The following is a 26112-nucleotide window of genomic DNA, read 5'->3' as shown; positions in this document are numbered from 1 at the left end:
CTCCAAGCCGCACACCATCCTGACTTGGAAATATATCGCTGTTCCTTCGCCGTCAATGGATCAAAATCCTGGAACTCGCTCCCTAACTGCACTGTGGGTGCACCCGCACCAGGTGGACTGCAGCAGTTCAAGAAGGCAGCTCACCACCACCTTCTTGAGGGCAATTAGGGATGGGCAACAAATGATGACCTTGCCAGCAACGTCCACATTCCATGAAAAGAATAAAAATAAATTCAGAACATAATGTAAGTTGGTCAGATTTTCAGATGATGCTAAGCTAGGAGGCTCATTAGAGTTTGATAAAACAGCTATGGAATTATGGAAGAACCTTGACAATATTTGAAAATAGACAAAAATATGAAGGTGCATGGCAGAGGACAAGAAGGCAGATCCATATTGTCAAAGGATTGAGTGATGAGGAAAGGTTAAAGAAACTCAGACCTTTTAGCCTTGAATGGAGCAGACTGAGGGAGAAGCTTATAAAGGCACTTCAAGTTAAACCATGACCATAGCATAAGGAGACATGCATGCAAGTTAGTTCTAAAAACTTTCAGAACTGATGTCAGGAAGCAGTTCTTTGTGTGATCAATGCCTAGAATTGACTTTCGGGAAGGGTAATGGGGTAAGAAACTCTGGATCATTTAATGGGTACTTAGATCTTGTGATGTAAATTGCATGTCTCAATGGATGGATGAGCTACAGGAATCAAATGGGCTTCCTCATCTGTATTTGGATTTCTGGAAGGTATAATGCTGTCAATTCAAGATCTAGTTGGAAGCAGGCAAGGCATTTATTAAAATATACATGTTGGTTTCTGAATCTGAAAATAATGAAGATAGTTTTCTTTCATTTGGAATAGGAAGGAAACAGCATTGGCATAAGAAAATGTAAATTAATTTACTTGTGGCACCATAGAATGGAATTTTATATGTGAGTTTAATGTTAAATAAGTCGAAGGTTCTCACTAACTTTTTTTATCAGTGATAACAAATTAGTTTTAAATTGTCAAATTGATGTCTGTAGTCTTTGAGCTGTCTTTATGGTCATATCTATAACAGTGCCACTTTTCCAACAAGGTGGAGATGAAATTGTTTAAAATTTCTGGTCATGATTGGCTGAAAAATTATACCCTTGTAACATTATGAAATGTCAGTGGTTGTACTACAGATAGATACAGACAAAGAAAGAAATACTTGCATTTATATTGCTTCAGGCCATCCCAAAATGCTTTACAGCCAATGAAGTACTTTTGAAGTGTAGTCACTGTTGTAATGCAGGAAACATGGCAGCCAATTTTCACATAGCAAGCTCACGTAGACATCGGTGTGATAATGACCAGATAATCTATTTTTTGAGATGTTGATTGAAGGATAAATATTGGCCAGGACAATGCCATGGAACCTTTTATGTCCAACTGACAGGGTCTCGATTTAACATCTGAAAGAGGGCACTTACAGCAGCTCAGTACTGCACTGGAGTGTCAGCCTAGATTGTTGTGTTGTGAACCCACAATCTTCTGTCTCAGAGACAAAAATGCTAACAGCTGAGCCATGGCTGAGACTTACATAACATTTCCTAAACACAGAAAATGCTGAAAGCACCTAGTAGCTAAGGCAACATCTGTGGTGAGAACAGATAAGTTAGCAATTCAGATGTAGATCCTTCAACAGAACTGGAGAAATTTATAAAACTTCACAACTTGCTATGATTGACATCAATTTAAGAAGGCTGTATCTTGAGATGTTAGCCAGCAATTTGTAGGTAACCTTCAGACTTTAGTTTATATGTAAATAAACTTCAGGCATGAAATTCAAGAGATTTGCTGGTATCGGAACTGGCATTTTAGCACAAATGTGCCAGGAACAGCTGTCAAAATTCACTATGAGTAGACTAATAAGTAGGACCCTATTATGGGAGGTTAGATTAACAACATGGTATTAAATCAGCACAACATTGGGTCAAAGGGAGTGGTGTATACAGTCGCCAGAAAAAGTTGTAAACCCAAAGATTGGGAGCAATTTAGGTCCAACAAAGGAGGACTAAGAAACTGATAAAGAAAGGGAAAAGAGATTATGAATGCAAGTTAGCTAGAAACATAAAGGCAGACTGTAAAAGCTTCTTTAGGTATGTGAAAACGATTAGCAAGGACAAATGTAGGTCCATTGCAGGCGGACACTGGAGAGTTTGTGGTGGAGAATAAGGAAATGGCAGAGAGACTAAACAAAGACTTTGTGTCTGTCTTCACGGAGGAAGACACAGAAAATCTCCCAGAAATAATAGGGAACCAAAGGACTTGTGAAAATGAGGAACTGAAAGTAATTAGTATAAATAAAGAAGTAGTACTCGAAAAATTAATTGGATTGAAAGTTGATAAATCCCCTGGACCAGAAAAGCTACATCACAGAGTATTGAACGAGGTGGCGATAGAGATAGTAGATGCATTGATGGTTATCTTTCAAAATTCTATAGATTCTGGAAGGTTTCCTGCAGACTGGAAAGTAACAAATGTAACCCCACTATTTAAGAACGGAGCGAGAGAGAAAATGGAGAACTACAGACCTGTTAGTTTGACGTCAGTAGTAGGGTAAATGTTAGAATCTATTATAAAGGATGAGACAACTGAGCACTTGGAAAATAATGATGTGATTGGGCAGAGTCAACATGGATTTATGAAAAGAAAATCATGTTTGACAAACCTATTGGAGTTTTTTGAGGTTGTTACTTGTAGCATAGATAAAGGAGAATCAGTAGATGTGGTGTATTTGGATTTTCAGAAGGCTTTTGATAAGGTCCCACACAGGTGATTAGTAAACAAAATTAGAGCACATGGGATTGGGGGTAATATACTGCAATGGATTGAGAATTGGTTAATAGACAGGAAGCAGAGAGTAGGAATAAATGGGTCATTCTCAGGATGGCAGGCTGTTACTAGTGGGGTATCGCAAGGATCAGTGGTTGAGCCACAACTATTCACAATCTATATAAATGATTTGGATATGGGATCACTTGGAATTTTTCCAATTTGCTGATGACACAAAACTAGGAGGGAATGTAATTTGTAAGGAGGATGCAAGGAGACTTCAAGTGTATTTGGATAGGCTAAGTGAATGGGCAAGAACATGGCAGAGTATATTGTGAATAAGTGTGAAATAATCCACTTTGGCAGAAAGGCAGAGAGTATTTCTTAAATGGTGAGAGGTTGGGAAGTGTTGATGTCACAAAAGAGCTGGGTGTCCTTGTTCATGAGTCACTAAAAGCTAGTATGCAGGTGCAGTAAGTAATTAAGAAGGCAAATGGTATGTTAGCCTTCATTGCAAGGGGATTTGAGTACAGGAGTAAAGATGTATTGATGCAATTGTATAAAGCCTTGGTGAGACTTCATCTGGAGTATTGTGTACAGTTTTGGTCTCCTTATCTAAGGAAGGATATGCTTGCCATAGAGAGAGTGCAACGGAGGTTCACCAGACTAATCCCTGGGATGGTGGGATTGTCTTATGAGGAGAGATTGCAGAAACTGGGCCTGTATTCTCTAGTGTTTCACAGAATGAGAGGTGATCTCAGTGAAACTTAGAAAATTGCTACAGGGTGTGACATCGGAGGGTCGTGAATCTGTGACATTCTCTACCACAGAGGGCTGTGGAAGCTCAATCATTGAGCATGTTCATGACAGAAATCGATAGATATCTGGATACTAATGACATCAAGGGATATGAGGATAGTGAGGAAAAATGGTATAGAGGTAGATGAACAGCCATGATCTTTTGAATGGCGGAGCAGGCTCAACGAGCCGAATGGCCTACTCCTCTTATTTCCTATTAAAGCCTGGCTACCCGACCCGAACCCGACTAGACCTGTCAGGTTTAGGTCGAAATTCCAAGTCCAGCATTCGGGCTCGGGTTGGGTCGGGCTGGACACTGCTTCCGGGAAGTCACAGGATCAGGCTTACCCATGATTCCTCACAAGTCCAGCTACAGGAATAGCCTGCTGCCGAACAAATGAAGGAGATTCGTGTCGGGTCGGGTCAGACGCAAAAAAAAAATTAAAGGGCTCGGGCTCGGGTTGGCTGTGGTCAGGTCGGGCCTTGGTTAGGTTTTAATTTTATACCTGAGCCAGGCTTTATTTCCTATGATCCTATGAACAGACTTGGTTGTAGACTGGCACTGATCAGCCTAGTCTGAGCGACTGAGTAATTGAAAACTTATAACTATAAAGATCAGTTCTTAATAATGCATAGTGCTTTACTTGGTTGTGCTGCTGCCAAACTACCTGTCCTCTGCTTGACACCTCTTCACAACAGCATTACAGACACAAAGTACATCACAGAGTTTGCAGATCATTGATGCAAACCTACAACCGTGATATCCAACTTGGCAAATCATTTTTATAAAGCTTGACATCTTTACCATCCTGTTGGTTATAGTTGCCATTTCTTTTATGTTTTGCTTCCAAAAACAAGATTTTTTTAAAAATCTATCTTTTGCACCCTGTGCCAAATTACAATACATTTTACAGCACAGAAACAAGTCACTTGGCTCAACTGATCTCTGCCGGTGTTTATGCTCCACATGAGCCTCCTGCCACTCTACCACGTCTCACTTTATCAGCCATCATGCGTTTCCTGTGTTCTCATCTCATATTTCCCCCATGGCACATTGAAAAGGCCCACTGCCATTCCAGGACCCAAGAAGCTCCCACGTTCAAACTCTGATCCATGCTGAGTCAGTTAATCCAGAACATGTCCCTGGATTATGGAGGAGAATTTTTTTATTCTTTCACGGGATATGAGCGTTGCTGGCTAGGCCAGCATTTATTACCCATCCCTAATTGCCCTTGAGAAGGTGGTGATGAGCCACCTTCTTGAACAGCTGCAATCCATGTGGTGTAGGTACGCTTTAAAGACGTCTGCAAACGCGACATGAAATCCTGTGACATTGATCACAAGTCGTGGGAGTCAGTTGCCAGCGTTCGCCAGAGCTGGCGGGCAGCCGTAAAGACGGGGCTAAAGTGTGGCGAGTCGAAGAGACTTAGTAGTTGGCAGGAAAAAAGACAGAGGCGCAAGGGGAGAGCCAACTGTGTAACAGCCCCGACAAACAAATTTCTCTGCAGCACCTGTGGAAGAGCCAGTCACTCTAGATTTGGCCTTTATAGCCACTCCAGGCGCTGCTTCACAAACCACTGACCACCTCCAGGCACTTATCCATTGTCTCTCGAGATAAGGAGGCCAAAGAAGAGGTACACCCACAGTGTGGCTTGGAGGGGAACTTGCAGGTGGTGGTGTTCCCATGCATCTGCTGCCCTTGTCCTTCTAGGTGGGAGAGGTCGTGGGTTTGGAAGGTGCTGTCGAAGGAACTTTGGTGTGTTGGTGTAGTGCATCTTATAGATGGTACACATTGCTGCCACTGTGGTGGAGGGAGTGAATGTTTAAGGTGGTGGATGGGATGCCGATCAAGCAAGCTGCTTTGTCCTGGATGGTGTCAAGCTTATTAAGTGTTGTTAGAGCTGCACTCGTCCAGGCAAGTGGAAAGTATTCCATCACACTCCTGAATTTTGCCTTGTAGATAGCAAACAGGCTTTGAGGAATCAGGAGGTGAGATACTCGCACAAAATTCCCAGCCTCTGACCTGCTCTTGTAGCCACATTACTTATATGGCTGGTTCAGTTCAGTTTCTGGTCAATGGAACCCCCCAGGATGTTCATAGTGGGGGATTCAGCGATGGTAATGCCATTGAATGTCAAGGGGAGCTGGTTGGATTCTCTCTTGTTGGAGATGGTCATCACTTGGCACTTGTGTGGTGCAAATGTAACTTGCCACTTATTAGCCAAAGCCTGAATGTTGTCCACGTCCTGCTGCGTATGGGCACAGACTGCTTCAGTATCTGAAGAGTCGTGAATGGTGCTGAACATTGTGCAATCGTCAGCAAACATCCCCACTTCAGACCTTATGATGGAGGGAACGTCATTGATGAAGCAGCCGAAGGTGGTTGGGCCTAGCACACGACCCTGAGGAACTCCTGCAGTAATGTGTTCCATATTTCTATTCTTTATAGTTATCCCAGTTACCCCTTCAGGAAGTGTAGTATAGATGTAAATGCTCACAGAAAATGAGAGCAGGTTCAGCTGCCATAAAATAGCCACCGTACAGACTCGGATGTAAAATGGCTGGTTAGAGAGGGTGCAGAGGGCTACACTACTTCTAGAATGGTACCCCAGAAATGAGTCATTGTCTTTAGCAGAGAAGGAGCATTGGAGAAAATTGGAAGAGGAAAAAAAGAAGTACTCTTCATCCCCTCACTTTTCCTCCCCCACACCCCACCCAACATGTTAGTGATGCAACAGTTTACACTGTAAAATTCCTGAACTGTGTTTTTATAAAAAGTGCTATGGACACTTGCAGTTTTGCACTTCATCTTATATGCTAGTTGACAAGATAAGAGCCAAACCAAATAGATACAATATAGGTGAAAGGAAAAGTGGCAAACGGAATTCAATCCAGAGAAGTGTAAGGTAATGCATTTGGGAAGGCAAACAAGGCAAGGGAATACACAATAAATGGTTCAATACTCAGAAGTGTAGAGGAACAGAAGGACCTACACATGTCTACACATCTCTGCAGATAGCAAGACAGGTGGATAAGGTGGTTAAGAAGGCATATAAGATACTTGACTTTATTAGTTGAGGCAAAGAACGTAAGAGCAGAGAGGTTATGCTAGAACTGTATAAAGCACTACTTAGGTCACAGCAAGAGTACTATATACAATTAACTGGTCACATTACAGAAAAGATGTGGTCACACTGGAGAGGGTACAGAGGAAATTTATGAGGATGTTGCCATGAATGGAGAATTACAGCTATGAAGAAAGATTGGATAGGCTGGGGTAGTTTTCTTTGGAACAGAGGAGGCTGAGAGGAGACGTAATTGATGTGTATAAATTTATGAGGGGCCGCGATAGAATTGATAGGGAGGACCTATTTCCCTTAGCAGAGTGGCCAGTAACCAGCTGGCATAAATTTAAAGTAATTAGCAGAAGGATCAGAGGGGAGTTGAGAAATATTTTCACCCAGTGGGTGGTGAGGGTCTGGAACTCACTCCTGAGAGGGTGGTAGAGGCAGAATCCCTCATTGCATTTAAAAAATACTTGGATATGCACTTGAAGTGCTGTGACCTACATGACTACGGACTATGAGCTGGAAAGTGGAATTAGGCTGGATAGCTATTCATCTGACACAGATGCAATGGGCCGAATGGCCTCCTGTGCTATAAATTTTTTATGTTTCTATTGTAGGAAGTAGAGAGAAGTGTGCCTAGGATAAATTCAGGGCTAATGAAATTATGAAGCGAGACCCACAGAGCTGAACTAGTTTCAATTGTCAAGAAAGATAAAGGGGAACTGTGATTGCAGAAAGAGTACAAAATGAACTAGCCTTGGGCAAAGTTAAATTTTTTTTTTTTAATTTCTTTGTCATGATGGTAACAGCAAAAGCAGTTAATATCGTGTTGAAATATTACTTTTTATTAAAAAAACTGTTTAAATATCTGGTTAAGAACATGATTTGAGGTTATAAGGACTAGTATAGATGCCTCACGTCCTTTAAAAGGTACCTGGATGAGCCCTTGGCACGTCATAACATTCAAGGCTATGGGCCAAGTGCTGGCAAATGGGATTAGGTAGGCAGGTCAGGTGTCTTTAATGCATCGGTGCAGACTCGATGGGCCGAAGGGCCTCTTCTGCACTGTATTATTCTGTGATTCTGTAAATGATCACAGAAAATAATGAAGCCTGCATTCAGCAGGTGCTGTCTTTGGAATTCAATTCAGTTTGTAGGCTTTAATGTTACATTGGTATCCTGAACATCCACTATTACTTTTCGTGGGTCAGAGAAATTCAAACTAAAAAGTTATACCTGCAGCTGAACTCTTTGGGCGGAGTGTGTAATATGCCATATTCTACCTATTCTGAAAAATGAATAATTTCAGTGTGCCTTTTCCAGATGTTCTTATATTCTTATGCATCCACATATAGCACACAAAGTAAAAATAGTAATGCTTAACTGTGTCCTTGAACAAATTGTAAGTATTAGGACATGCTGTGATAACCAATGGCCCAGATTTTGCAGTAGGAATAATGGTGAAGCCATTGTTACTAAGGAATAAATTGGACAGCAGCTTCCAGGGTCCACGCATGTGCAATTAAATGTGAAAATCAGGAAGTCGCTTTTGGATTTACCATGCTCCTCCGCAAACTTCACTACACCAGTATCACGCAGAGAGATTCGGCATTCAAGCACATGATGGCATGAGGTCTGGTATTTACGCGATAGATAGCTGTTAAACACACCAGCATTGTCCATTCAAGTGTAAGTGATTTTTAATGGCATGGTGTGTGCTAATTACTGCCTAGCAACGTCTCTGGCACTGAAAATTAACTTATAAGTGTGGCGTGTCATTCCTTCAGATTTTAATTGCTGAAGTCTTTTTAGGAGGTGAGAGAGGGTTGATGAGGGCAATTCAGTTGATGTGATGTACATGAACTTTCAAAAGGCATTTGATGCAGTGCCACACAACAGACTTGTGAGCGAAGTTATAGCTCATGGAATAAAAGGGACAGTGGCAACATGGATACGAAATTGGCTGAGTGATAGGAACCTGGGTGTATACGTGCATAAGTCATTGAAGGTGGCAGGACAGGTTGAGATTGTGGTTAATAAAGCAAATGGTATCCTGGGCTTTATTAATAGGGGCATAGAGTAGAAGAGCAAGGAGGTTATGTTGAACTTGTATAAGTCACTAGTTCAGCCTTAGCTGGAGTATTGCATCCAGTTCTGGGCGTCACACTTTAGAAAAGACTTGAAGGCATTGGAGAGAGTACAGAAAAGATTCACGAGAATGGTTCCAGGGATGAGGAGCTTCAGTTATGAAGACAGATTGGAGAAGTTAGGATTGTTTTCCTTGGAGAAGAGACGGCTGCGAGGGGATTTGATAGATGTGTTCAAAATCATGAGGGGTCTGGACAGAGTAAGTAGGGAGAGACTGTTCCCACTCGTGAAAGGATCAAGAATGAAAGGGCACAGATTTAAAGTAATTGGTAAAAGAAGCAAAAGCAACGTGAGGAAAAACTTTTTCACGCAGCGAGTGGTTAATGTCTGGAATACGCTGCCTGAGAGTGTGGTGGAGACAGGTTATATTGAAGCATTCAAAAGGGAATTAGACTGTTATATGAAAAGGAAGAATGTGCAGGGTTACGACGAGAAAACAGGGGAATGGCACTAAGTGAATTGCTGATTAGGAGAGTCGGTGCAGATACAATGGGTTGAATGGCCGCCTCCTGTGCTGTAACAATTCTGTAATTCTGTAATTATTGTTGGACTTTTGAATGTTTTTTTTACTTTTTCTTTGCCTCTTTTATCTCTCAATACCATCTTTCCCTCTATTTTACTTTCTGTACATAATTTTACATTAAATTAAATATTCTAACTTGCACTTCTTGATATAGTCTCTGTTTGCCGGATTCTATTCCAACAACGGGGGTCCCAGTGGTGGGCAGGAAGGTGGGGGGAAACCCCACCTCGGCTCTCCATTGGACCATCGGTCTGATTTCACAACGGGCAGGCAATTAACTGCCCGCTGTCAGGGACACCATTCCTTTAAGGGACGAGCTCCTGCCTCCAGAGCTGCCAGCCAGTCGGAAGGCCGGCAGCTCTGCAGTACCTGCTATTCATGTCAGGCGAACTGGCCTACAGTTCCCGATTTCCTCTCTACTTTCCCTTGACCTCTATTTATTCCTATTTGCTGTCCTATTTTAAATTTTTACATTTTAATTTTGGCTTATGAAATGAGGGTATTAGCTTATCTGTGTCCCTGTAAGAGTTTATTAGTAGATTGCCTTTTTGAATATTTCAGATGGCTTGTCGCCTAAGATTTTTTTCCTTGATTAAGAATAGCCGGCGGCAACAGGGTGGGGGGGCTGGTTTCTTCCCAAGGTATCAGCCATTGCTGCTTGGAGGTCACCAGGCTCTACCTGGTGGTCTTTTCCCATGGCGACGGGCCCCTCCGCCCTCAACAAAATTGAGGTGGAGGCAGGAAGATGCCCTTAAGTGGCCATTAAGGGCCTCAGTTGGCTTGGAGAGGGAAGGCTGTCCTCGGCCTTCTTCACGCTAGAGTAAATTCGAAGGCATCGGGAAGATGACAGGCACGCCATCCCTGCCTTCCCACGCAATTTTATGGGCCCCCTGCCTCCTTTCCTGTTGTTTGGAGGCCCATAAAATTCAGCCCTGCATATCTCTGTAAGCTGTTTGGTCTAAGAGTTGTGTTGTTGCTTGCTCATACAGATCATCCCCTGTAGATCGCGCCATGCTCTCTAATTACTGTAAATTGCCACACAAAAGCTCACTTACAGTCTATGGCCAGCTGTAAGTGCATTGAGTGGTGAGTGTCATCCATTCACAAAATCCAGCCCGATGAATTCAGGCATAGTATTCAGCTGTTTGGGATGTCCTTCGGTTTCAATGTAAGAGTATATTTAAAATAATTGAAAGCAGGCATGAAGCTAATTAGTTTAAATTGAGGTCATTGAATTTCGAACTTGACTCAAGGCAGTACAGATGGGAGAATGCACAGAATTCAGGATTATCTCAACATCAGGATTATGTTGGGCAAATTAGCATTCTGATACAATTGCAGCATTCCATTGAAACCATTTATAATGCAGGTTGTTTGAACAAGCCATTTGCACAACAAGAGTGGTGTACAAAGTAGTATGCTTAAAACTGCATTAGTTAAGAAACTTTCAGTTATCAGTATTACTGTATAATAGCTGGTATGAGTTGCTTTATAACTGGAAATCTGGTATTGATCTGCTCTGTTAGACACAAAAATGGATGCATATGTACAAGGAGCACCATGTGATAAACTTGTATCATTGGTGATGGTCAGATTTGCCAATTTCATTCTTTGATGTATAGTTTCTTAGACTATTCTTAATCAAGGGAAAAAATCTTAGGGGACAAGTCATCTGAAATATTCAAAAAGGCAATCTACCAATAAACACTTCCAGGGCCACAGATAAACTCATACTCTCATTTCATAAGCCAAAATTAAAATGTAAAAATTTAAAATAGGGCAGCAAATAGGAATAAACAGAGGTCAAGGGAAAGCAGAGAGGAAATTGGGAACTATAGGCCAGTTAGCCTGACATGAATAGCAGGGAAAATGTTCAAATTTGTTATTACGGACATGATAACAGGACACTTCAAAAATCATATGTTTGGGCAGAGTCAACATGAATTTATGAAAGGGAAATCGTATTTGAGGTTGTAACTAGCAGAGTAGATAAGGGGGAACCAGTGAATAGAACATATTTGGATTTTCAAAAAGCATTCGATAAGGTGTCACACAAGAGGTTATTACACAAAATTAGGACTCAGGATTGGGGGTATTATAGTATATTAGAGAATGGGTTAATGGACAGAAAACAAAGACTAGGTCATTTTCAGGTTCACAGGCCAGAACTAGTGGGATCAGTGCTTGGGCCTCAGCTATTTACAATCTATGTTGATGACTTAGATGAGGGAACCGAGTGTAATGTATCCACATTTGTTGATGATACAAAGTTAGGTGGGAAAGTAAGCTGTTACAGTGATGCAAAAGGACTGCAAAGGGATCTAGACAGGTTAAGTGAGTGGGCAAGAATGTGGCAGATGGAATATAATGTGGAGAAATGTGAAATTATCCACTTTGCTGGTAAAAATGGAAAAGCAGAATTTTTTTTTAAATGGTGATAGACTGGGAAATGTTGGTATTCAGAGGGACCTTGTACACAAATCACAGAAACTTAGCATGGAGGGTACAGCAATTAAGAAAGCAAATGGCATGTTAGCCTTTATTACAAAGAGATTGGAGTAACAGCTGGAGTACTTTTTACAGTTCTGGGCACCACACTATAGGAAGGATGTGATTGCACTTGAGAGGGTGCAGAGGAGATTCACCAGGATGTTGCCTGGGCTGGAGCATTTCAGCTATGGAGACTGAAAAGGCTAGGGTTGTTTTCCTTAGAACAGAGAAGGATGAGGGGGGACATGATTGAGGTATACAAAATTATGAGGGGCATTGATAGGTTAGATAGGAAGAGACTTTTTCCCTTAGAGGAGGGGTCAATAACCAGGGGCATAGATTTAAGGTAAGGGGCAGGAGGTTTATCGGGGATTTGAGGAAAGACATTTTCACCCAGAGGGTGGTTGGAATCTGGAATACACTATCTGAAATGGTGGTAGCGGCAGGAACCCTCACAACATTTAACAAGTATTTAGATGAGCATTTGAAATGCCATAGCATACAAGGCTACGGGCCAAGTGCTGGAAAATGGGACTAGAATAGTTAGGTGCTTGATGGCCAGCACAGACACGATGGGCCAAAGGGCCTGTTTCTGTGCTGTATAACTCTATGACTCTACAAGAATAAAAGACTCTTATGCAATTATATAGGACCTTGGTGATACTATACCTGGAGTACTGTGTACTGTTTTAGTCTCATTACCTCAAGAAGGATATACTTTCTAAGAGGGTGTGCAGTGTAGATTCACTAGACTGATTCCTGGGATGAGGGGATTGTCCTATGAGGAGAGAGTGTGTAGACTAGGCGTATTTTCCCGAGAGTTTAGAAGAATGAGAGTTGATCTCATTGTAGTATATAAAATTATTAAGGGGCTTGACAGGGTAGATGCTGGGAGGATGTTTTCCCTGATTGAGGAATCTGGAATTAAGGGTCAAAGTCTCAGAATAAGGGGTCAGCCATTTAGGACTGAGGTGAGGGGAAGTTCCTTCACTCAGAGAGTTGTTAGTCTTTGAAATTCTCTACCCCAGATAACTGTGTATGCTCAGACATTGAGTATATTCAAGATTGAGATTGGTAAACCTTTGGTTATTAAGGGATTTGGAAATAGTGCAGGAAGGTGAAATTGAAGTAAAAGATCAGCCATGACCATATTGAATGGCGCAGCAGGCTCGAAGGGCCAAATGGCCGACTCCTGCTCCTATTTCTTATGTTCTTATGTGTTAATGTTTCTGTGGGAAAGCTATTCCTGATATTGGAGTAAATTTATTCCTGCAATAATAGTGTTAATTTTCATTCCACATCCTCCAAGTATCATATGATTAATAAAATAAAAGCACAGATGCTGCCAGACCTGCTGAGTGATTCCAGCATTTCTTGTTTTTGTATCATATGATTAATGTCTGGCCTAATTGGTTTTAAGGAAACAGTGTGCTGGGCATGCCGATGCCTGTATCTTTACAACTTTGCAGATAGGTGGTACCGTACATGGTCTCATGATAACACCGGGTGGAGGATCCTAGAACCTGGGTGCAGTATAGAGAGTTGCATAGGTTTTGGCAGTGCATAGAAGAGGGATCTGTGGTGTCTGTCAGCTGTGGACTTGGTGATGTTGGAGTGTGTCTGGACAGAGAATAGCTCCCCCACCCCAGTGATTTCATATATGAACTCTGCGCCAGTTTGCCCTATACAACCCAGCATTTCCAAACTCCAGATTCTGCACAGTACTGTCTGCAGGGAAGTATTTTTTTTTTTAAGTGGTGGGTTATGTTAAGTTGTGTGCTTTAGCATATGAGGCATCATCAACTGAGTATGCATTAAAGTACAGGAAGATCTTTTGACACTACAATATTGGTGAGTAAAACATTCAGATATGAGGATTTTCTGAATACTTTTCAAAAGAATATAATTGAAAAGGTATAAATGTTAGTGGAATCTTATGTTTAGCTCATGTTCAGACAGTAATTTTAGCTATGCAACTTATTGAGAAGTTTGACGCATGGCCTCAATTCAGGTTTAATTCCTTGTATTATACTCGGGAGTAAATTAATTTCTTCTGCTTTTATTCAGAGTAAACCTGGTAAACATGTGGTATATGGCTGCAGTGAGCTGTTCAATGCTGGTCAATTCCTGAAGCAGGTACTGTATTTTATTTATTTGGTAATAGTGTGTGGTATTGATTAAAAGAGTAGACAATCACGTGATTTATGTAACCATAATTGGTTCTGAGATTCAATTAAAAAAGTCAGTTAATGATTTATGCTATCAATATTTAAATATGTATATCGACATAAAAAGTGCTTGGAGATAATTAATTTATTTTTAATGGGTCCAGCTAAGTTTCTGCTTGAATGGTATGCTGTTGAATGTTAGGTGGAGGTGGTTAAGCCCTCTCTTGGAGATAGTCGTCACTTGGAACTTAGCACAAATGATACCTGTCACTTGTCAGACCAAACTTGGCTGTAGTGCAAGTTCTGCTGTAGGCTGATATGGGCTGCTTCATTATTAGAAGGATTCTTGATAGAATTTAACACTGCAGAATCATCAGCAAACTCTCCTACTCTTGATCTTCTGATGCAATGAAGCTCATTAGCTGGAGATAAATGAACCAAGCTTCCTTCCCTGAAGAACACCGGCAGGGATGTCCTGGGGCTCCGATTATTTACCTCCAGCAAGTACGACCTTCTTCCTGTGTCAGAAGTGAGTCCCACCCATGGAGGCTTTTCCCATTTTTTTTTTTTTAGAGATACAACACTGAAACAGGCCCTTCGGCCCACAGAGTCTGTGCCGACCATCAACCACCCATTTATACTAATCCTACACTAATCCCATATTCCTACCACATCCCCACCTGTCCCTCTATTCCCCTACCACCTACCTATACTAGGGGCAATTTATAATGGCCAATTTACCTATCAACCTGCAAGTCTTTTGGTGGTGGGAGGAAACCGGAGTACCTGGCGAAAACCCACACAGACACAGGGAGAACTTGCAAACTCCACACAGGCAGTACCCAGAATTGAACCCGGGTCGCTGGAGCTGTGAGGCTGTGGTGCTAACCACTGCGCCACTGTGCCACCCATTGATCTCAATTTTTGCAAGCCTCCTTGGTGCGGTGCTGTACTTGGTTACTTACTACCTTGATGTCAAGGGCAGGTCCTCATATGTTACTTGATGGCGCTATTCATGATTCTGACCATCACTTTACTTATGATTGAAGAGTCACTGATAATGTAATTGGTTGGGTTAGATTTCTCCTGCTTTTACAGAGGATGTATCTGGGCAATTTTCTACATTAGCGGGAAGATGCCAGTGTCATAGATGCAGTGGAATAGCTAGTTCTAGTGTGCAGATCTTCAGCACTACAGCTGGGATGTTGTCAGGGACCATAGCCTTTGCTGTGTCTAGTTCTTAATGTCACATGGACTGAACTGAATTGGTTGGACTCTGGCATATAACATGCTGGGTCCTCGGGCCAAGGCTAAGGAGAACCATACACTTTACTTTTGGCTTAACGCTTTTTGCAAATGCTTCAGCCTTGTCTCTTGCACGTGTTCTGGGCCCTCCTATGATGGAGGATGAGAATGTCCATGGACAGTCCTCCCATTAGTTGCCCAATTCTCCACCACTAGTCTCAACTGGATGTGATGTGACCAAAATTCTGTAGCCCTATCAGTTGGTTGTAGAATCACTTAACTCTGTCTGTGGCTTGTGTCTTTTGGTGTTTAGTAACCAGATAGCCCTGTTGTTGCTCCTGCCATGCCCTTCCACACTGATATGTAACTGGTGCTTTTTCTGCCCTTCAGCTATCGCAACTTGGATCTCAGAGCTAAGGTACACTATTGTTTCTCTGCACATCTTCAAGGTGGGAAGAATACAGACGTCACATTTTAATACTCCAGTGTCACCCTTTATTTACATACTGCTCCATGTGCTTTCTTGTAATACTATAATTCTTGTAATTCCATTTATTTGATAATTCTTTGATGCGATTGGATGTAATTTCTGGCATTTTTAACATCAACCTGTACATCATGTAACTGTACAAATAGATGAAATAAATCTGAAAATAGAAATCTTTGTGGTATTAAATGGAATTATTGACCCGAACAATAGTAGTTTGTATAAAAAGTTTGTATTTTACGATGTCTTACCAATCAGGACATATTTTTTTAAAAAACAAATTAGCATACAAGTCATTAGACAGCAATCAGGACTGGCACCTTGGCTAATTTATATTTAATACACACACAGCCCCCCTCCCCCACCCCCAGCTAAGAATTATCGTACTCTTAGTGCCCCTCCCACAGCTGAAGTTGGCTAAATATGCAAAGACCATCGATTGAACATTTAGCTATCCTGATCTGTATAGATCAGGGCCACGCCATGCAATGCTTTACCCACTGGGTGGTGGGTGCTTTTTCTAAATGCTAAAATATGTAACACAGGAAAACAATCCATTAATTTCAGGGAAGAGTTGTTGCATATATTGTCTTGGATGCTTGGCTCTGAAATTGTCCAGGTACTTAGGCATTTTACAGGAACCATTTAATATTGGAGAACTGCAATGCAGTTCTTCATTTCAAGGCCCTCTGTGAACTATGTAATTAGCTCTTCCTAGTGGAAGAAACTGGTACTGCTTCAGCTTAGCTCAGCTCCGATTTGCTTTACACTGATAATTCTGTCAAATTCTAAAGCAAAGAAGCAACCGGCTGAAATTTCCCAGCCCAATGGCGATGGACTGGGAGTCAGGAGGGCTAGTAATATGCAGGGGAAGGCATCTGGAGGGAAACCTGTTGCCTTCCTGCCGCCACAGCATATTGCCAGTGGTGGGAAACTCAGCGGCACGGCCATCCAGTTGCCCAATTAAGGGCCAGCTCTCATCCCTGCCAGCATCTTACTGGCGTCGGGAAGGACCACTGCTGCGTGAGGAGATCTCCAGGTAAACCCTTGCGTCCTCCCATGGGGTTCCTGTGGGGCCTACCTTGATGGCTGCTCCATGGCCCACGGAGGGCCCCCCAGTGGCAATGGCCACCCCCGCGCCTAAAGCACCTTCGCTGCAAGAACCCCACCTCCCACTCTGCTGTCCCCCCCCCAATCGCCAAGTGCCAGAACCTGCCTGTCTGGCCCCAACTTCTTCAAAAAAGCTTACCTGTCTTCAGGGATGCCTCAACATCGAGGCACCCTCTCCTGTGTGCTGCAACCTCAGCAGGGCTACCACAAGTGGTGGTGCTGTGCCAGTCCTCTGATAGGGCCTGCCCTGCTCTATTGGATGGCAGTTCCGGTGGCAGCCTCTTAACTGGCCACCGGCGATAAAATGCTGCCCCGGGGTCCCACAGTCCACCGGCATGGGGTTGGCTCCCAGTTGTGATCCCAGCGACAGGACTTCTTCAAGGCTGACAAAATTCAGCTCATTGTCTCAAAGTCTGGCCTGGAGTTTTCAATTTCTATTTAATTCGTAGATTTATAATAAACTAGGTTAAAAAAAAAAAGTGCATTTTGGTTTTGAATTGTAATATTCATCATTTCTGAGGAAACAATGGGTACAAGTTGTTTAGGCTTTTGAAGCTCCCATATTTTGAACAAAAGCTTTGTTAGATGAACCACAGTTACAGAGTACTCATTTTGCTGATTTAAAAAGGCTGTTCATTTTGAGTTATGTTACTTACAATAAATTTTAAAACCTATTGTCATTTTTACAGCAATAAGGAGCCAACTTCTATACAAAAAAGGGTCTTTTTTTAATTATTCATGCACGGGATGTGGGTGTCTCTGGCAATCCCAGCATTTATTGTCCTTGCGAAGCTAGTGGTAAACCTCCTTGAACCACTGCAATCTGTGTAGTGAAGGTACTCGCAGAGTGCTTTTAGGAAGGGAATTTCAGCACAGCGATATATTTCCAAGTCAGGATGGTGTGTGACTTGGAAGTGAACCTGGAGGTGGTTGTATTCCTTACTTAATAGATTCCAACATTTTCCCAATAACAGATGTTAGGCTAACTGCTTTCTGTCTTCCTTTCTTGAATAGGGGTATTACATTGGCAGTTTTTCAATTGGCTGGGACCTTTCCAGAATCAAGGGAATTTTGGAAGATTACAACTAATGCATCCATTATCTGTGCAGCCACTTCTTTTAAGATGCTAGGTTGCAAGCCATCAGGTCCAGGGGACTTATCAGCCTTTAGTCCCATAAGTTTGCCTATTTTTTTCTCTAGTGATAATGATTATTTTAAGTTCCTCGATCTCTTTTCCCCCCTGATTTTCTACAAATATTGGGATGTTTTTAGTATCTTCTACTGTGAAGACAGATACAAAATATTTGTTCAAAGTCTCTGCCATTTTGTTGTTTCCCATTTTTAATTTTACAGTGTCATCCTGTAAGGGCCTAATGTTTACTTTAGCTACTTTCTTCCTTTTTATATACTTGTAGAAGTTCTTACTGTCTGTGTTTATATTTCTTGTTCATTTACTCTCATCTATTTTATTCCTGTTTTTTTAGTCATCCTTTGCTGGTTTCTAAAATTGTCCTAATCTTCTGGCCTACCACTAATCTTCGCAACATTGTATGCCTTTTCTTTCAATTCGCTACTATCTTTAACTTTCTTTGCTGGCCACGGATTGTTCAATCTTCTCATAGAGTATCTCTTTCTCAATGGGATATATCTGTGTTGAGAATTTTGAAATATCTCCTTAAATATCTGCCACTGCTTATACACTATTTTACATTTTGATATACTTTCCCAATCCACTTTAGCCAACTCTGTCTTCATATCTTTGTAATTGCCTTTATTTAAGTTTGACACTAGTTTCAGACACAGGTTTCTCACCCTCAAGCTGAATGTGAAATTTCTCATGTTATGATCACTCTTCCCTAAAGCATCCTTTACAATGAGATCATGAATTAATCCTGTTTCATTACACATTAACAGGTCTAAAATAGCTTGTTCCCTGGTTGGTTCCACAACGTATTGTTCTATAAAACTGGCCCTAATATACTCTATGAGCTCATCCACCAGGCTACCTTTGCCAATTTGATTCATCCAATCTATATGAAGATTCAAATTGCCCACAATATTGCAGTACTTTCCTATAAGCTCCCATTATTTCTTGATTTATATGATGTCCTACAGTGTAGCTACTGTTAGAGGACCTATAGACCACCAGCGACTTCTTTCCCTTGCTATTTCTTATCTTCACCCAAACTGATTCTATATCTTGATCTTCTGAGCCAAGATCATTTCTCACTACTGTAAGGATCTCAACACGTCCCTTCTGCTGTCCGCAACAGGCAAAGTACAGGCCGTACCCAAACAGCCCATGCTTGCAAAACTCAAAACAGTGTCCAACATGAGATGTGATTCCGCGATTGTACAACATTTGCTAAATAATCCTCAGTGTGCTAAGAATTACGCTGACAACCAATTTAAGATAGTCAGTAGGACTTGCAGTGTGGTGCATTTGCACGGACTGGAAGCTGCATACATTAATACACAGGGCCCTATTCTTTGCAGACAGAAAGAACATATACAAACATTGTGCCTGTTCCAGCTAAACAAAACAAATGACAGCCATTCACTGGTTCATTCCTCAGGGCAATGCCTTGACCAATCAGAGTCAAGCTGTCTGGTTTAAATTTCGAACAAAGCTTGGCAGTTAACTGTCAGTCACCGTAAACTGGTGCATTCTCCATGACAAAGCCTCTACCAATCAGAGTTCACTTGCCAACCAATCAGCACTCTCTTCTCATACAGTATAAAGTCATCGTTTTCCCTTACATTGGTATTCTTGCGGATAGTCCTGATGAGTGCAAGATGAAAAGCTTCAACAACATATGCCTATTTTCAGCAATACTCAAGTTCTATACTACCAAATGACTATCCATAGTAAGGAAATGCAAGAAAGTACTTCCATTAATCTCAGTGGTACACAACTCAAGATATATATTGAAAACCTAAGCACAGACTGTTGGCCTGAATATGAGCTGTGTAATGAAGATAGTTTTCCAAGCCAATAGTTGTGCAGATGTCAATTCTTCCTGGCACTTGAAATTCTGAAGAAGGTTTATGCCTTTTCAAGAGTTGAGGAATGTAAGTAATCCAGTGACTTGGGAAGACTTGAAAGTAATATTCAATCAGATTTCTGATTGTTGAGTACTATGACAGATATGTTTTCTTAGCATTTGATAAAACAAACAACTTGCATGTATAGCACCTTTCATGACCTCAGGACCTCCAAAAGCCCTTTACAGCCATTGAAGTACTTTTGAAGTGTAGTCACTACCATAATGTAGGAAATACGGCAGCCAATACGCAACAGCAAGGTCCCATAAACCGCAATGAGATAATGACCAAATAGTCTGTTTTAGTGATGTTGGTTGAGGGATAAATATTGGCCAGGACACCAGGGAGAACTCCCCTGCTCTTCTTTAAATTTGCCATGGGATCTTTTACACTCACGTCAGAGGGCAGACAGGGCTGCAAATTAACATCGGAACCAAAAGACAGCACCTCTGACAATGCAGTATTCTCTTGGTCAGCCTAGATTACGTGTTCAAGTCTTAGCGTGGGACTTGAAGCTAGCACTTAATATCACTATTGGATATTCCTTTCCAATTCTATAGTACACCAGGAGGACACATTTCCTGAGAATCTAACTATTCATCACGCATGGTTAACTTCCTTGATAAATCACCAGGGAATTAGATGAATATGAGTCTTAACTTATTTTTAACAAAATACAGTAGCAGTTTTGATATTTTGCAAATTGTTACACCAAGTCTAGTCATTGTGTCTTTGGGTATGTTAAACTGACAAGGAGCTGTCTCATTAGAAATACTGCTATATGCGTTTGAAATGTATGCACATTGCAAGTCAAAATGACAAATACTTAACCATGGTATTAGAGTCATTTGCTGCCCAATAAATGTCCTTGCATCAACTTTAGGAAAATCTTTTATTTAATACTGTTAACCAGAAAGGCAAATGCATATCTGGCACCAAAAACTATTTCCTGTCTGCAATGGAAGAAAATTCAATGGTTTGTTGTCTAACATCAAGGTTAATGAAAGGTTTGCTCTATTTGAATTTTCTATAAGATCTATGGCTTCTCCATGAGAACCTGAATTTAGTATTAAACAAGCTACTGTTACATCTGGGCACACGGCCACATTGTACTGATATATATTTATTCTGGAAGACAGCCTTTTTAGTAGCAATCCTAATTGGAAGACGGGTTAGTGAAATAAAAACATTGGACATTGATTCTCCTTTCAAACTGTTTAAATGAGGACAGAATTAATATATATTTCATGGTTCACTGATTAGCTAAATTCCTTGCCATCGTAAGCTCAGTCCTGTGACTTTTCCAACTTCTGCAGAGCAAGCAATTTTAATAACAGTCCACAGACCTAACCACACCCATCATTGTCACCATGAAATAAAGCCTTGATTACTTTTGGAGGATATACCCAGTTTGCACAAGAACAAAACATTTAAGTGATTACAAACATGAATTTTGTCGAACAAAATGATAATTTCAATCAGAAACCTGCCTTTCAAATACCCAGATTTGATGACAATGTTTTAAATGGAGAAATATTATAGACAAGCTTTTGCTAGTAGATAGTTTTCCCTCAAAAGTTACATTTGATAAATATTAAGATGTTGATAGCACTATAATATTGAAGAGAGACTTACAAATAATAATTAAATCTTACAGACAATAAAATAGTTGAAATAGTATTTAGTTACATAATATCAAATGGGCAGAAATCTCCCTTATAGTTTTAACAAAGTAGTTAGAGGATATTAAGTCTATTCTAATTTTGTGCGTAATATTTTATGACAATAGTCGATATCATAAGTGGTTCTGTTTATGGTTTTAAATATTAGACAGAAGCATTATTGATAATACTCTCATTTTATTAGTTGCATTCTTTCCTATTCAATTTTAAGTGATGACAATGGTGATATTTTGTTTCTTATGTGCAACACTTGTTCATTCAGCTCTTTAAGCTATCTTAGCATGAGATACGACCAAACTATATCACATACTCCCATATCTGAGATTCCACAAGACAGTAGATCCCAGAGAACATAAAGCATACAGACGTAGAAGACTTAGTGAAGTTCCAGCAGTGACCAGTAGCAATATTAGCTGCAGCAAGAATGAACACTAGGATAAAATTGCATGAGGAATTATATAGCCAAGATAACTCAAAATTGAATAGCTCAATGTTGAACAGCAAAGCGTTTTGAACTCATCAAACTCTTCTTTGACTCAATTAGTTGTTGGTCTCAAACAATTTTGTTCCTTGATCACATTCTGTACAGTTTGCAGGTCGCACTATTAAACATAATACGTAATGGAAAATATATTTCCTATGTAGTTTTTCAGTAGATGGATTGTGAAAAACCAGAGAATCAACAAACTTGGAAATTATTAACACTTCAACTGTTGCAGCTATCCTGATAGAATTTGTACCAGTACCCACGCTAACTGGCAATGGTACAGCTTGTTAGCTCATATTTCAGAAAAGTTCACCTAGAGTCCAATTAAATGCCAGCTTTATTAATGCAATTCATAATCAAAACTGTGCTGCTTATGCTGAATCCAGCTACTGGTTTAAATCAGCAAATTCACCTCAATGAATTTCATGCTCTGCACGAAGTTGAGCTCTATTTCCATCGCCTTCGCGTCTGGGCTTACTTCTTTGGCCAGAGGTCCTCTCCCTGACCAGCAGACCCATTCACCTGCCTCCAGTATTCTCCATCCACCTGGACCCCTCCCTCTGGCCTCTTACCCACTCTTGATTTTTTCATTGAGAACTGCCAGCATGACATTACCATCTTAATATCTCTGCTGCCTTCGTTCAGTCTAACCTCTCCCTCTGAACTTGCTGCATTCTGTTCTCTCAGGTCTAACCCCAACATTGTGATCAAATCTTTTGACAAGGATGATGCTGTTGTTGTCTGGCATACCAACCTCTATCTTACAGAGGCTCAGCGCCAACTCTCAGACACTTTTTCCTACCTCCCCCTGGACCATGATCCCACCACCGAACATCAAGCCACCTGTCTCCAAGGCTGTTACTGACCTCATCTCCTCTGGAGATCTTCCCTCTACAGCTTCCCATTTCATAGTCCCGCAACCCCTTGTTCATTTATCTCTTTAAGCCAGCTTAGCACGAGATGCGACCAAACTATATCACATACTCCAATATCTGCCCGCTTCTACTTCCTTCGCAAAATCCACAAACAGGACCGTCCTGGTAGACCCATCATTTCAACCTGTTCCTGCTCCACTGAATGTATTTCAAAGAACAAAGAACAGTACAGCACAGGAACAGGCCATTCGGCCCTCCAAGCCTGCGCCGATCTTGATGCCTGCCTAAACTAAAACCTTCTGCACTTCCGGGGACCATATCCCTCTATTCCCATCCTATTCATGTATTTGTCAAGATGCCTCTTAAACATCGCTATCGTACCTGCTTCCACCACCTCCCCCGGCAGCACGTTCCAGGCACTCACCACCCTCTGTGTAAAGAACTTGCCTCGCACATTCTCTCTAAACTTTGCCCCTCTCACCTTAAACCTATGTCCCCTAGTAACTGACTCTTCCACCCTGGGAAAAAGCTTCTGACTATCCACTCTGTCCATGCCACTCATAACTTTGTAAACCTCTGTCATGTCGCCCCTCCACCTCCGTCGTTCCAGTGAAAACAATCCAAGTTTATCCAACCTCTCCTCATAGCTAATGCCTTCCAGACCAGGCAACATCCTGGTAAACCTCTTCTGCACCCTCGCCAAAGCCTCCACGTCCTTCTGGTAGTGTGGCGACCAGAATTGCACGCAATATTCTAAGTGTGGCCTAACTAAAGTTCTGTACAGCTGCAGCATGACTTGCCAATTTTTATACTCTGTGCCCCAACCGATGAAGGCAAGCATGCCGTATGCCTTCTTGACCACCTTATCCACCTGCGTTGCCACTTTCAGTGACCTGTGGACCTGTACGCCCAGATCTCTCTGCCTGTCAATACTCGTAAGGGTTCTGCCATTTTCTTCCTATCTTGACTCTTATTTTCTCCCCTTGTCCAGGCTCTTCCCACCTACATCTACGACTCTTCTAATGTCCTATGTCATTTCAATGATGTCCAGTTTCCTGTCCCTAACCGCCTCCTCTTCACTATGGATGTCCAATCTCTCTACAACTCCATCCCCCAACAGGACGGTCTGAAAGCTCTCCGCTTCTTCCTTGAACCATAGAAAAGCTGCGGCACAGAAAGAGGCCATTCAGAGTCTGTGCAGCTGAAAAAACTAGCCACTCAATCTAATCCCACCTTCCAGCACCTGGTCCATAGTCTTGCAGGTTACAGCACTTCAGGTGCAGGTCCAAGTACCTTTTAAATGAGGGTTTCTGCCTCCACCATCGATCTGGGCAGTGAATTCCAGATACCCAGCACCCTCTGGGTGAAAAAGTTTTTCCTCATGTCCCCTCTAATCCTTCTACCAATCACCTTAAATCTGTGCCCCCTGGTAATTTGACCTCTCCGGTAGCCTATCCATTCTTTTCTCACAGCTGCAATTTTCAAGCCCTGGCAACATTCTTGTAAATCTCCTCTGTATTCTCTCCAGAGTAATTATGTCCTTCTTGTAATGTGGCGACCAGAACTGTATGCAATACTCCAGCTGTGGCCTAACCAGCGTTTTATACAGTTCCAGCATTACATCCCTGCTTTTATATTCTATACCTCAGCCAATAAAGGAAAGCGTTCCACATGCCTTCTTCACCACTTTATCTACCTGTTCTGCCGCCTTCAGGGACTTGTGGACATGCACTCAAAGGTCTCTCACTTCCTCTACCCCTCTCAAAATGTCAATATCCTCCCATTCGTTGTATACTCCCTTTTTTTGTTTGCCCTTTCCAAATGCATTACCTCACACTTGTCAGGATTGAATTCCATTTGCCACTTTTTACACTCCCTCAAACAAACCATTGATATCATTCTGGAGTCTACAGCTATCCTCTTCACTGTCAACTACACACAAACAGCAGGAGATCCAACAATGAGCCCCATGGAATGCCATTGGAAACTGCCTTCCATTCGCAAAAACATCCATCGACCATTACCCTTTGTTTCCTGTCACTGAGCCAAGTTTGGATCCAACTCACCACATTCCCCTATATCCCATGGGCTTTTACTTTTCTGACCAGTTTGCCATATGGGACCTTGTCAAACGCCTTACTAAAATCCATGTAGACAACATCCACTGCACTACCATTATCAATCTTTCTTGTTACTTCCTCAAAAAATTCAATTAAGTTAGTAAGACATGACCTTCCCATAACAAATCTATGCTGACTATCCCTGATTAATCTGTGCCTTTCTAAGTGACAGTTTATCCTATCTCTCAGAATTGATTCTAATAATTTGCCCACCACCGAGGTCAGACTGACCAGCCTATAATTATTTGGTCTATCCCTTACACCCTTTTTAAACAATGGTACAACGTTCACCGACCTCCAATCCTCTGGTATCTCACCTGTATCTAGTGAGGATTTGAAGATCATCCTCAGCGCATCTGCTATTTCCTCCCTGGCTTCCTTGAACAGAGGGCCAACCAGTCCCCATCCACCACCACCACCCTCCTCCGCCTGGCTGAATTTGTTCTCACATTGAACAGCTTCTCCTTCAACTCCACTCACTTCTTCCAAATAAAAGGTGTTGCTATAGGTACCCGCATGGGTCCTAGTTATGCCTGTCTTTTTGTGGGATATGTCGAACATTCCTTGTTCCAGTCCTACACTGGCCCCTCCCCCAACTTTTTCCATGACATTGATGATTGTATCGGTGCCATTTCCTGCTCTTGCCCCAAACTGGGAAACTTCATCAAATTTGCTTTCAATTTCTACCCTTCTCTCACCTTTACATAGTCCATCTCTGACACTTCCCCTCCTTTACTTCTCTGTCTCCATCTCTGGGGATGGGCTGTCTACTAATATTCATTATAAGCCCAGCGATTCCCACAGTTACCACGACTGCACTTCCTCACACCCTTACTCCTGTAAGGACTCCATTCCATTCTCCCAGTTTCTCCATCTCCGTCGCATCTGTTCTGATGATTCAACCTTCCACAACAGCACTTCTAATATGTCTTCCTTTCTCCTTAACCAAGAATTCCCCCCGAAGAATCATCCTCCGCCACCTCCAGCATGATGCCACTACCAAACACATCTTCCCCTCCCCTGCACTGTCCGCATTCCAAAAGAACTATTCTCTCCGTGACACCCT

The 26112-nt window shown here is 41.8% G+C and overlaps 1 protein-coding gene across 2 annotated transcripts in view; it reads left to right on the top strand.

The window, feature by feature from the left end:
• Positions 1-15900, top strand: part of scfd1 (sec1 family domain containing 1) — a 209582-nt gene extending 193682 nt beyond the window's left edge. For both annotated transcript variants that reach the window (XM_068038345.1, XM_068038346.1), the window contains 2 exons: positions 13895-13963; positions 15631-15900. In XM_068038345.1, coding sequence (XP_067894446.1) covers positions 13895-13963; positions 15631-15657 — 96 coding nt within the window. In that variant the 3' untranslated portion in view covers positions 15658-15900. The remainder of the gene's footprint in view (positions 1-13894; positions 13964-15630) is intronic.
• Positions 15901-26112: the final 10212 nt, after the last annotated feature.

The sequence above is a fragment of the Heterodontus francisci genome, chromosome 9 (genome assembly GCF_036365525.1).
Source record: "Heterodontus francisci isolate sHetFra1 chromosome 9, sHetFra1.hap1, whole genome shotgun sequence".
Lineage (NCBI taxonomy): Eukaryota > Metazoa > Chordata > Chondrichthyes > Heterodontiformes > Heterodontidae > Heterodontus > Heterodontus francisci.
This window is presented reverse-complemented; position numbering and strand designations above follow the sequence as displayed.